Source organism: Fusarium fujikuroi, chromosome FFUJ_chr10, assembly GCF_900079805.1.
Source record: "Fusarium fujikuroi IMI 58289 draft genome, chromosome FFUJ_chr10".
NCBI classification, from domain to species: domain Eukaryota; kingdom Fungi; phylum Ascomycota; class Sordariomycetes; order Hypocreales; family Nectriaceae; genus Fusarium; species Fusarium fujikuroi.
Genome location: NC_036631.1, coordinates 1,861,826 through 1,873,683, shown reverse-complemented (window position 1 = coordinate 1,873,683; position 11,858 = coordinate 1,861,826). Strand labels below are relative to the sequence as shown.

The following is an 11,858-nucleotide window of genomic DNA, read 5'->3' as shown; positions in this document are numbered from 1 at the left end:
TGCAGACTCGGGCTCCCGGTCGCCGACGCAACGGAGTGGTTGGACTAATCACCTCTCTGTCAGAAACCCATGCCCTCCAAGATCTTGATGTGTTCGGTCGATGATAGAGTGGTACGTACTGCTTTTCGGGACTGTGGAAAGGCTGTCAGCATGTGTACGACATTGAAGAATATAAGCGAATGCGACGAGGATGTTCCATGAAACCTAATGCTAGAGGACAAGGGATATGTGCTTACACTTGTGTCCGAAGACACGGATGTGATACGTTGCTAGACAAACATTAGCTATTGATTCATGTAATCATCGACTGTTCATGACTTACTGCCAAAGGCACACTGCTGAACTTGATCTCCTAAGAAAGTTGTCAGTAATCGTGTCCATGAATTGATGATCGCAGTCGCATGTTATGGATGGGTTTTAGGGAGGGTGCTGGAAGGGACGGTCACACTCACGGGTCTTTTGGGAGCCATCTGTAAGGACTATCAGCAATCCTGTGCATAGCTAGGCGTGTCGTTACTCAGGTGGTAAATTGATCTTATTGCGTTTGATGTGTTGACTGTATGACTGGTCAGCTGAGAGTGCTTGGAATTGGGGGCGGATCAAGCCACGGAGGGGAAACTTACAAGTTTGAAATTTTTGAAAGGACTAGATGAAAACAGACATGTTAGAAGTGTCAAAGATGGGATGGAGGACAAGTTGAACTTACACCGGTGGGCTTTGAAGGGCTCTGTACGAACTGCGTGTTAGCGGCAAGACGAGGAACGGCGGAGATGGAAATGTACGTGGACTGCGATCAAGAATCAGTCAACAGTCTCAGCAGGACGCTCGACCAGGAACGTCGAGTAAAAAGGGAGACTCACCGCGCAGAAGATATCGAGGGCTTGCCATTTGAAGTGGCTTGAATCTTTTGCGCGATGGTTTGTAGCGTGAGGTTGGCAATGCGGAAGATGTGGGAGTTGAGTCATGACAAGAGGAAACACAGGCAGAAGAAGGTGGCCTTTGGCGGCAAAACCAAGGCAGGCGAGGGTGGGAGTCGAGGGAACTACCCACCTCGAGATGGACAACACCAAATGGAAGCAACCACCACTTGCAGGTACCTACAGTGCACGCAGAGTTTAACTGTCATTGGCGTTTTATTGTTACGTCAAGAACACGAGATCTCATGCACAAGTCTTAGGCCAGCTTTAGGTAAGGGCAGCATAATCTTAGACAACTTTAGGATACTTCAGTATGAATAGACCCTCAAGTTTGAAGAGTTTATTTCTTCTCATCCTAAATGCTGGCTCTCGCATCCCTCCTGTACCTTATGCGCCCTTCCCCAATTTGCCATTGCTGTGTATTCTTGATCGCGTAACTTTGCAGACATGCGAGCACGCATGCGAGGCCGCCGACTTTAGTCTCATTGTCGATATCTTTCCTCCTCGGGCTCTGTCTCCTCGGGCTTGGCCTCCTTCTTCCTTTTCTACAAGTCTGTTAGCTAAATCTGTTCTTACATGGTTACAAGAAGCATGACTTACAACCGCCGCGGCGAAAAGATCCTAGACATTATTAGTATAGCTTTTTTCAGCAGATTGGACGATTCACTCACCTCGATCGAGGAGGACTCGGCCTCCTTGGCCGCAAGCTTCTGTACCAAGGCTGTGGGGATGCAATTAACCTCACCGCCACTAGGGCCACCAGGGCCAGTCGTTCTTTTTCTCGGGCCTACACACATCCATGTCAGTGCATGTCCACAGTGAACACTACATGCCATTAATCTTACTTCTGCCCGGCTTTTCAGCCACTATAGAATTGTCAGTGTATTGTTCAGTAATGGAGGATCGGGAGAATACTTACGGCGACCATTTCCTTGGCGTGCTACAAAGAGAAACATCGTCAGTTTGGTCTTGTCATAAGTAGAAGCTAAAGTGTGTTGACACTTACCGATAGTGTGCCGGTGTTCTGAACAAGTAGTTTAGTATACGGGAATGAGCATCAGTGGGATCATGAGGATACAGGTTGGACTGACTTTAAAGTTGGGCTAGAAATTGAACTAGTTAGTCAGTGAAATTGATCGTTGAATAAATGGAAGAGAGCCGCTTCCAAGAGTGACTTACTTTTTGGACCCCCGCAGGGGAGGGCAAAGACCACCATTCCGGCGCTTCGTCTCAAATACTATAGTCGAGAGAAGGCGAGGATGCTTGTAGCGGCGGCGGAGAAGGTTATCGAGGTGTTGAGTGAACCAGGTGGTTCCTTGTGAAGTGACCAGACGGGTGATGTTCGAGGCTCGCATTTGAGAAGTGGCTTGGATTTCTTGCGCGATGGTTTGTGAGGAATTTGGAAGATGCAAGAGTTGAACGATCATGTTTGCAAGAGAGAAACAAGAGGGGTGGTCAGCATGGTAAAACTATGGTAGGCAAGAGCAGGAGGGCGGGAGAGGCGGGAGAGGAAGTTACCTCAGGATGGCACCAAATGGAAACAGTGAGTTGCAACTTAGGTAAGTTGCTGTTCTCTCTAAGCGACAGTTTGTACACCGCGTTATATTAAAATTCGTGCATTGGGCGATTGAGAATGGCTCTAAGCAACTGAAGCTGCCCTCTGAGCAGAACCTGCAAACGGTACTTCCTTAGCCCAAGGATCATTTCGTTTTACTTAGTTATTTTAGGTTGTTAGTAAAACATTTCAATAGAAAATAATATATACTTACTCCCTTCTAGGAGCTTAACTTGATTAGGATATTTCTTTGTGTCAGCATGATGTTTCTCATCAAGTTATCATAAGCTCTAATTATCATTGACAGCAACCCATACCATACCATATCTACCTATTAGTGAAAATGAGCTGTCAGCGACAGGTCTCGGCTGAAACAGTGAAAAGCACATCTGAATCTTACTGTGAATGGTGTATCAATAGAACAGGGCATCAGTTACTCGATGTCTCCCTCAGAACATCATTGTTGTATTATAAACGCTCGTCTCGCGACCTCGCTCCTTGGCTATTGGGGCAAACTGAACAGCCCATCTACACAAAACCTCCCCCTACTGTTTAACTTTTAGTGGCCATGCGCGATCATATTTCAGGTTATGACGCCTTATTTGGAGTGAACGCATAACCTGCTTCCGCCTAATATGCTGTATCGCCTTTATGGTAAGCTAGTTACCTATATAAGAGTTGCATCCACCCCAAAATCCGACGCCTCTCCGAGATGGCTGCTTTATTTGATGATGCTGTGGATCCTCGCGCATCTCAGGCAAACCTTCTTAAAGTTTGGGCCTCTGTAGGGGAGTATTGATACATTAATCCATTCTCATTACAAGATAAGGCTATCCTTGCGTGACATGACTTTAAAGGTTCAGTGGGATTCTCTTGTCCCTCGTCCTCTCATGCCTCTTCTCGATTTCCTCCAAGCTATAGCCTTTCGTCTCATTCATGAACAGAACAACCATTATCGTTGTGGCGAGACTGCATCCGGCGAAGAGGTAGTATGCGCCAAACGAGGACTTGTCGAGCAACACCGGTGTAACGAGGGCGACGATATAGTTAGCAGCCTATCAAACAAGTTAGTACATATCACAACACCATCTTTGGAGCTTCACCCACCCAGTTTGAACTTTGCGCGAGACTCGAAGCACTGCTTCTCGTCCGTCTTGGCATACTCTCAACAACCCAAGTTCGGAAGCCAATGGCCCAGGTGAAGCTGAAAGCAATAGCGAAGAGATAGATGCAGACGATGACAACCCATCTCCCTGCGCCGTACTCAGGGTGGACTTGCCCAGACGCATATAGCGATCCCATGATCACCATCAAACCGACGATCAAAACTCCACCCAAGATACTTTGCATTCTCCGACCCCACTGCTCAGCGAAGATTGTCGCAGGAAGAGTAGCTGCGAGAATTACGACAGCAGAAATTCCTGATGCCAAGAACGAGGCTTTCTCGCCGCTTAGACCTGCTTGTGTGAATAGAATGGGCGCATAGTAGAGTACTCCATCTATGCCACTGAATTGCTGCATACCCATGAGAAAGCAAGCGAAGGCTGTTCTACCGCGGTATGGTGCCGAGAATGCACATCGGAAATCTCTAAAAGTATGTTGAATGTCTTGCCACAGCGATGTCTCGCCATCTAAACCACCCGGGGTATCATAGACCTGAGCGAGAAGCTCCTTCTCTTCAACTTCATCAATGCCGAGTTGTCGACAAACCGTTCGAGCTTCATCTGTGCGTCCCTTGGACAGAAGCCACCGTGGAGATGGAGGGACGATGAAAGCCACCATCGACAGAAGAAGGCCGAGAAATGCAACAATGGCGAGAGGCAGACGCCATGTGATAGACGAGCTACCGAGCCGCGATGTTCCGTAGCAGGTGAAGTACCCAGTCACAATACCAGTAGTAATGGAAAACTGCGGAAGCGCGGTCATGATGCCTCTCACCCTGGAGGGAGACATCTCTGATACTTGAACGTAGACATTGCTGAGAAACAGACCCTCGCCCATTCCTTTGATGAGCCGACCGAGGATGAAGACACCGAGATAAGGAGCGCCGCATTCGATTGCAGCACCGATACCGAATATGATGGATCCTATGGCGATGAGTCTCACTTGTCCGAAACGATGTGCTAGAGCACCAGCAATAAGCGCCGTCAAAGCCCCAGGGATGAGAATTGTCGACACGATAACGCCGTGGATAGTTGCGGAGAAGTCGCCAAAGGTTTCCTTGAAGGCAGTCATAGTGGTGATAGGACCAATACTCCCAGTGTCCATTCTAAACAACGTAATTAGATAATCGTTCTCGGAGCTATCACGATTGGAGAACATACCCAAAGAGGAACGCAACACAAGAGGTTGCGACACCAGCGCTCGCATACAACGGCACCTTCATCTTTGCAATTCAGCAACCTTACGATGAGACCTATAGAATCATAGTTAAAGAAAACAACTACTCGATATTTAAGCTTATCTCTCTAGTCTTGCGCAATCTTTTCAGTCGGTGTGATCACATTTTTATTATGGAGACGCAGGCGCTTCGGATTTCCTCTTTCATGGCCGATGGGGCTGGCGGAGTTGCCACTCTCGGATTGATTACCTGGGGCGTTTATCAGTTCGCGTTGAAGTCTGTTTTGAGATATGCATGTGATGTGATGGAGATAACATTATCTTTCTCTCAATCTCTTTTGTCTATCTGATGTGTGCTACATGGGTCTGTGATCCTGGTGCAATGCATGGTATGGGAATTTCTCGATTAGATACACTATAAATAGCATCCAACAATTTGAGGCTCTCATCGACGCGGACCCTACTTTTAGTACATCTAGCGAGCACTTTTATGGTTCAACACCATCTACGCTGAAACTCAATACCGGGTATATGTTCTTCCATGGTTCATTGCTCGCGATACGCATGATGTGGCCGAACCTCGCTCCCGAAAACACGCCCTACGCCCTACGCCTTCTGTGATTGACATCGTTGAACTTATTAGTAGGCATAAGGCGTAAAGACGAGAGGTTTATATATAACTACATTATCAATCTCGTTTATTACTATCTAGTCTTTAAATATAACGCAATCTAAAGCCCAGTCCAGGGCTACAAACACCAGTTTTCCAATCTACCTATAAACCGTTCCAAGGAATGTCCTCTTTACCGTCTGCCAGAAACCCTCAGTTGCCTGGAGAACCATGAACATGATGTTCTTTGAAACACGAAAGCCAGTCCTTGTTATCCGCTAGCGTCTGATCCCATGGATCCGAGGTGTCGTATACAATCCTCCTCGCTTCAGTCTGAAACATCTCATCTGTTGGGATGACCCCGAGACTCATCTGTCGCTGTGCGTATCTGCCCAAGTGGTGGACCAGAAATTCGGGGAAGGCCATGGAGCTGCTGTCCTGTGTCATTGAGCGTTGCGGCGGCGCTGCAGTTTCTTCTACTGCGTCCAAATTGCCCAGATTCCCCTCAGTAAAGTCCGTGGATCGGCCGACGTTCTCTCGAATCTGAAGAAGATGGTCTCGACAGCTTGGATCAGTCGCCGAGAAGGGCACGGGACATTTTCCTTCGACCTCGATCATATAAGGTGACAGCGCATTCGTTACACAAGCCTTGACATGCGGTTCAAAATCATGGTCGCCCTTCCAATCAGCCATAGTATCACCCTTTCGAAAATGTTTCGCCAGATGTTCGATTCGTTCTTTCCACGTCTCCATTCGAAGCCCGCAGATTCCACATCTCGATTTCACGGGCGGTCCCTCAACCTTCCACGAATCTATAGCCGGTACCGTTTTCACGTGGTGGACGAGTCGAAGGTGTTGGGTGAGATGATCCTTCCGACTGAAGACAGGAGGTTTGTCGTCATTCTGACAACCAGCGTGGTTGTGAGTTTCGAGATGCTCTGGAGTTGGGTCGAGTTGGCTGCAGTATGCACAGTGGTTTCGCCCTGTTTCCGGGGACACCACTACTCCTCCGAAAGGCGCACATCGCCAGCCAGCAAGGTCGAGATGAAGGGACTTTTCGTGTCGAGCCCAGTCATACTTACTTTTGAACTTGTCGCAGCAAAACGTGCAAGGAAACCGTCTGTTCTGGGGTTCTTTGGCTTTGGTGGTAGAAGAACGTTTTGACTTGGTGACTCGCCCTTTCAACGAACCTTTGCGAGTCGTGGACTGGGGTGATCCAACTGATGCAGAAGAACAGCTCGTCGCACTTCCTAAACTATGCGTTGACCCTGCGCGACTCCCAACTCGACTTCGACCTAGGCTCCCAGCGGATGAGCGAGTTCTCAATGGTGTTTTTTGTAGTGCATCAGCAATGGCGGATAGTGACGCCGCTTCAGCTTCCGGAGGCGATTCTTGCCATCTCTGCATAGGATCCAAAGTGCTGTCGCGTTGATGGTTATGGCGAGGTATTGAGATTGGATCACTCCCCGTTCGATGAGGCTGGCGACGGAAATAATGGCTTCGTTTCCGTGGAAGTCCGCGTTGGGAAGTCTCAGCTATCGGAGAACCGTTGAACGATTGTCCGAATCCAGGAACTCCAAATGGGGATGTCGTTGTCGGAGTTCCCGCTCGATTACCCGATGTTGCCAATGGCGAGATGGTTCCCCCAGTTGGTGTCTGTGCCGCAGCGGGTGTTTGCCACGAATTCAGGCTCAATGCAGGATCAAGCCAGAATTCGCTTTGTTGTTCTGGTGGGATCATGGAGTTGAGCAAGTCATGCGTGAAATCGAGATGCTCATGGCCGAACGAAAACTCGTCATTCTGAGGCGGAAAATACGATTGCTGAGCTCCCTGGTCCTGAATCGGCGTGTTTCTCTCACCAACTGTTCCATTCGCGAGTCCAAGTCTTGCAAAATCGAGTTCCGAGAAGGTCAAGACTATCGGGTTACGCATTAGCGGATCTCAAACCCGAGATGAAAATCTGCTTACTATCGCCATCAACGTCATCCGACGGCGGCCGTCTCGGTGCACTGGACCCCATTGCTTCGACCTTTGTCCCTGCAATTACCTGCGGACAATCGCCTGTAGTTATTAGGTAGTTTTGCGATGGTGTTGAGGCCAGGCAAAGTCAGTCATAGAGGCGCCTTCTTGATGACAAAAGGCGTCGTTGACTTTCCGGAATCGGAGTGAGACTAACCCCCACCTTGACCAAAATTTCGTGACACCGAATATGCGATACTACGTCTCCATCACGGAACAGTCAGAGGCGATTTACTTCTGATCTTTTCAGCCGCAATCGTAGTGTTTCCCCGACTTTCTTTCTCCATAGTTTGCCATATTAGAGTGATTACTCATGCGCGTTGGCACAGACCTTCTCCATATATGACGAGTCATAGATAAGATTATCTCATTAAATCTCCAACGAAGACAAAGCCATGCGTCACTTTAGCGGTATGAGCTTGCTTCTACGGATTGTTGGTTCAATATTCTCTCCGGAGACGGCCTGACTCACCAAGCTCAGCTCTGAGCGCTGGTGGTGCGGAAGCCTTTTACGCTGGCATTGAACAGCACGTAGACTTGCAAGCCGGCCAATTATTTTCCATTCTTCAGTAGATGCTTATTTGAATATCCACTAAACGATACGTTCCAGATCTCGAGTACCCCATCTTCAGTATAATCGCTGCTTCTTATTCCCCAGCGATGACGGTGAAGAAGCACGACAATTCTATGAGAGCACTGCAAATGAGTAAATCATGGCACAATTCAATTCTACATCTCAGATTACATAATTATTCCCAAGGCAGTTTGACCTCGATTGTTCAAGAATTGATGCCGCAGCTCACAAAGCATTGCCTTCTGCTCGCCACCAGCTGGGTCAGGCTCAGCCCAACGAGTTTTGGAGAGGCTGGTACACCGATCCTTACTTTCATCCGCGCTTACTACAGAACATCGAGCGCGATCGGAGCTATCTCAGAGCCATCACAAGGTTACATCCTTTGCCAGCTGCTGCACCTTGAAGACCAGCGAGCCGGTAAGCGTGTATGTACCAACGGAAGAGGTTTGACGACATGAGTTGACTAAATTACCATTCTGTCAAGACCTCGATAATTTCATCAATAAGATAACATTCTTTGACTTTCCATCTATTTTCCTAAGCGTCGCTGCTGTTGTTGTTGGTGACATTCGCGAATGATAACACAGCATTGGTCCAATCGGTGCTGGTAGGTCGTGGCGCGTGACGCTCTGCGTAGGGCGTGAAAATGGCTTAGCTCGGACCAAAATCGGAGCATCATTTTTGAGAACAATGACGCTTACCCAAAGCGATCAAGTTCAGTATGTTTCACATGAATAAGTAATTAAAGAGGAGGACGTATACGAAACCTACAGGCTGCAGGCGAATAGCATGTCACCTTTGAATCAGTTGACTCGCGCTGAAGTATGACATAGCTAAGTCTGTGGCTTTGGATAGCAATAGCAGCAGCAGCTGTCGACCATGCTGATCTGCAAGCCTCATCACATTCTCTTCGAGAAGCTAATGAATTGGATGAGAATATCAAACCGCCTCTCCGTGTTTTTCTTCATCCTCCTTGATCGCATCAGCCTGGACTATCGAATGCGACAGTCCCTTACCATCCTCCTTCTCATCAATGACAATAGCCGTCAAGCTCTTCCCGTATACACAGCCAGAATCTAGACCAAAGGTATATCTTGGAACCTCGGGCAAGTCTGCGCCAACCTGTATTCCAACTCTTGCATCATGGCCATAGACGACAATGCTACGTTTCTCGGGATCCTCGATCGAGCTCTGCCATCGATTCCAAGCATCAATCCACCAGTCGCCTTCTCGGGTCTCGAGAGGAAATCCAACAACGCCCTCTTTATACTGACCACTGAAGCCTTCGCCGCCATTAACGACATCTACCCATTTCGCCAACTCGCTTCTTATATCGGCATCAGTGGCATCGTGATATGCCGCGTATCGTCTCGTCCGACTCTTGGCTCCCTTGAGTAGACCTGCTCGAATGGGCTCAGTAACAGTAGCTTCTGGGTCTTTGTACACCAATCCTCGCATATTCATGACAGCCCATGGATCTTGCTCTTCCAGTGGAAGTAAGGGAACCAGGCCGCCATGTGCGACAAGTAGAGTCCCAGAGTTCCAGGGCGGTGAGGTCGCTCCCTTTCGAAGCTTGATACGCAGAATCAGCGGCTGCGATGCCAGCCAGGAAATCTGCTTGTCGGTAAGATTGGCGGCAGTTGTAAAGTCACTTTCCGAACTGTAAGGCTTGAGGTCCTCCGGTGATATTGACTTCAAATCCTCCTTCGACTCTGATGGGGCCAGCTCGCCATTTGTGACCTCCTTCTCCTTTTCCGCTTCGAGCGCCAGCCTCTTTGACCGTTCAATAAGCTTCGTATCCTCCCCCCTTTTGATAGCAGTATGCGCAGCAAGCACCCTGTCCTCATTATTCCCTCTTATCGCACTCGCCCCGAGCTCCATCGCCAACTGGACAACACCCGGGCTATCAGGCCCCTTGTTGATCAAGTCCCCGACGAAAATGAGTTTATCTCCATCGGACTTGCTATACGCGACTTTTTCCAGTAATTTCTTCAGTTCGGGCAAATGGCCGTGTACGTCACCGACGATTATGAGTCTGCCTGGGGCGATGACATCTTGAATACGAGACTGCAAGGGGTGCCACGGAAAATCGGCATGAGAGCGCGCGGCAGAGGAATGGTTATTTATCTCGTATTCATTTTCGTGAGAGGGCATTTTTTGTTGTTAATAATAACCCTTGGCGAACTTTTGAGTTTGCGTTTTTGGTGAGGGAGGAGAAGATATGGGTTTTGTTACGAGCGGACGAATCAGCGGATGTTGATTGGTGATTGAATCCACTTTGACGATGACGAATGTGATACAGAACAATTGCACGTGGGAACAAGGAAAGAGAAATTTCGTACTTACAACTCAAAAATACAGAGTGCCCAAGCCTAAGAAGATGATTTTTAGATCACCGACAGTTATAGCTGGTCCTGTGCGCGGGGTGAAGCTAATTCCCGCTCCACGATATAACCACCCTTGGAGCATCGTCTAGCAACTGAAAAGGCGTGGTGGCAGAGTGGTCTAATGCGATAGACTAGAAATCTATTCCCTTCGGGGGCGTCTGTTCGAATCAGGCCCACGTCGAATGTAACTTTTTGGCCTTTTCCTAATTTTATTACTTTAATATACTACAATCTCTCCCTATATTCCCCCCCCCCCCCCCCCCTATTTCTATATTATCTTTAATATACTTGGCCTCTCTAAATAGCTATAATACTGTAATAATTAATATTTATATTTTACCTAGCTGTTACTAATATATCGGTGAAAACCAGCATAGCTACTGGGACATTTTCTTTACTAACAAAACGCAATGAAATGCAATAATAGTACATGGTTTACCTTATGCTCCCTGTATAAGATGATTGTATGTATTTTGAGAGTTTCGAGCTTGTTGTTTGGTCTATAGAGCATAAACCATAGACTCATTCTGTGTGAATTAGGGTAGGTTGTCTACCCGTTGTCTACCGTTTAAGCATAGACATATGCTTCCGCAACAACCTACTCCCAGGATCTCGTAATTCCTTAAAGGCCTTTAGGTTGAGTTAGTTTCACATGAAAAAGATGGTTTGTACGGCATCTAATGTTAGACGCCTCGGTGGAAGCAGACCTCCCGAAAGAAACTATGCTCAGCCCTCCATAGCAGGGGATACGGAAAGTTCACCAGATCCAACAAGATTTCGCTGACGCGCTCCCAATTTGCCCTTGCTTCAGAGGGCCAAAGAGCTTAATCTCCGCCAAGGCAGGTGGTGTGACAAATGCATGATATGATTTGCTTCAGCTCCATAACTCTGGTCGGGAAATCCCCAGCTTCCAGTTCCCCGGGATGTCCAGACCCAAAGCAGCAGGGCTGAAAGAACCAGAAAGTCTAGAAATGCGATATCTCTCACATGGCATGCTGCACGGCCCAGCCAGAAGTTTTTCAACGCCTGGACCTCGAAAACTCGCTTAATAAAGAAGCATTCGGTGGGTAGCGTCGCATACCGAACGCTCTCGGCGACTAGAAGCGCCCCAAAAAGCTTGATTGTAAGCAGATACGACGAAAGCGTGGAAACTTTGATGCCGGAAACTACGAGAGGACCAATCGTGGCTTGCGCTGTGTGGGGGGCTAGAATCGTTGGCCTTTGTTGATTGTCGTGTTTATTGCTGTTTGCGTAACCTGATAGTTTGGCCCTGCATTCCAAACGCGCGGGCCCCGTTGACCAGCCCAGGTTCCAGGTACGATGCCGACAATCATTGCCAGGGACAAGGGTTCAATCGTCTTTTCCAACGATGAATATTGTGCTATTGGGCGTTGCATTACCGCGTCTTGGCATTGTTGGTTATATTTGAGCTGTCTGAAAAGCTGTTGTAAGACAT

At 48.1% G+C, this 11,858-nt stretch overlaps 5 protein-coding genes, besides 1 other annotated feature; all 5 read right to left on the bottom strand.

Moving 5' to 3' along the window:
* Positions 1-59: 59 nt before the first annotated feature.
* Positions 60-965, bottom strand: FFUJ_10929 (uncharacterized protein; the record flags this gene model as incomplete). XM_023569769.1 has 5 exons in its annotated part: positions 60-131; positions 237-269; positions 323-352; positions 707-787; positions 861-965. The coding sequence occupies 5 exons, from the start codon at positions 963-965 to the stop codon at positions 60-62; spliced, it is 321 nt and encodes a 106-aa protein (XP_023436935.1).
* A 434-nt stretch (positions 966-1,399) lies between these two features.
* On the bottom strand, positions 1,400-2,344 carry FFUJ_10928 (uncharacterized protein; the record flags this gene model as incomplete). XM_023569768.1 has 8 exons in its annotated part: positions 1,400-1,462; positions 1,518-1,538; positions 1,589-1,704; positions 1,763-1,783; positions 1,833-1,857; positions 1,924-1,941; positions 1,996-2,032; positions 2,097-2,344. 8 exons carry the CDS (start codon positions 2,342-2,344, stop codon positions 1,400-1,402), a joined length of 549 nt encoding a protein of 182 aa, XP_023436934.1.
* Positions 2,345-3,323: 979 nt separating this feature from the next.
* Positions 3,324-4,858, bottom strand: FFUJ_10927 (related to sugar transporter; the record flags this gene model as incomplete). XM_023569767.1 has 3 exons in its annotated part: positions 3,324-3,527; positions 3,580-4,741; positions 4,797-4,858. 3 exons carry the CDS (start codon positions 4,856-4,858, stop codon positions 3,324-3,326), a joined length of 1,428 nt encoding a protein of 475 aa, XP_023436933.1.
* A 777-nt stretch (positions 4,859-5,635) lies between these two features.
* Positions 5,636-7,442, bottom strand: FFUJ_10926 (uncharacterized protein; the record flags this gene model as incomplete). XM_023569766.1 has 2 exons in its annotated part: positions 5,636-7,338; positions 7,391-7,442. The coding sequence occupies 2 exons, from the start codon at positions 7,440-7,442 to the stop codon at positions 5,636-5,638; spliced, it is 1,755 nt and encodes a 584-aa protein (XP_023436932.1).
* Positions 7,443-8,954: 1,512 nt separating this feature from the next.
* Positions 8,955-10,169, bottom strand: FFUJ_10925 (uncharacterized protein; the record flags this gene model as incomplete). Its single annotated transcript, XM_023569765.1, has 1 exon — positions 8,955-10,169. One exon carries the CDS (start codon positions 10,167-10,169, stop codon positions 8,955-8,957), a length of 1,215 nt encoding a protein of 404 aa, XP_023436931.1.
* Positions 10,170-10,501: 332 nt separating this feature from the next.
* Positions 10,502-10,583, top strand: a tRNA (tRNA-Ser).
* The last annotated feature ends 1,275 nt before the right edge of the window (positions 10,584-11,858 follow it).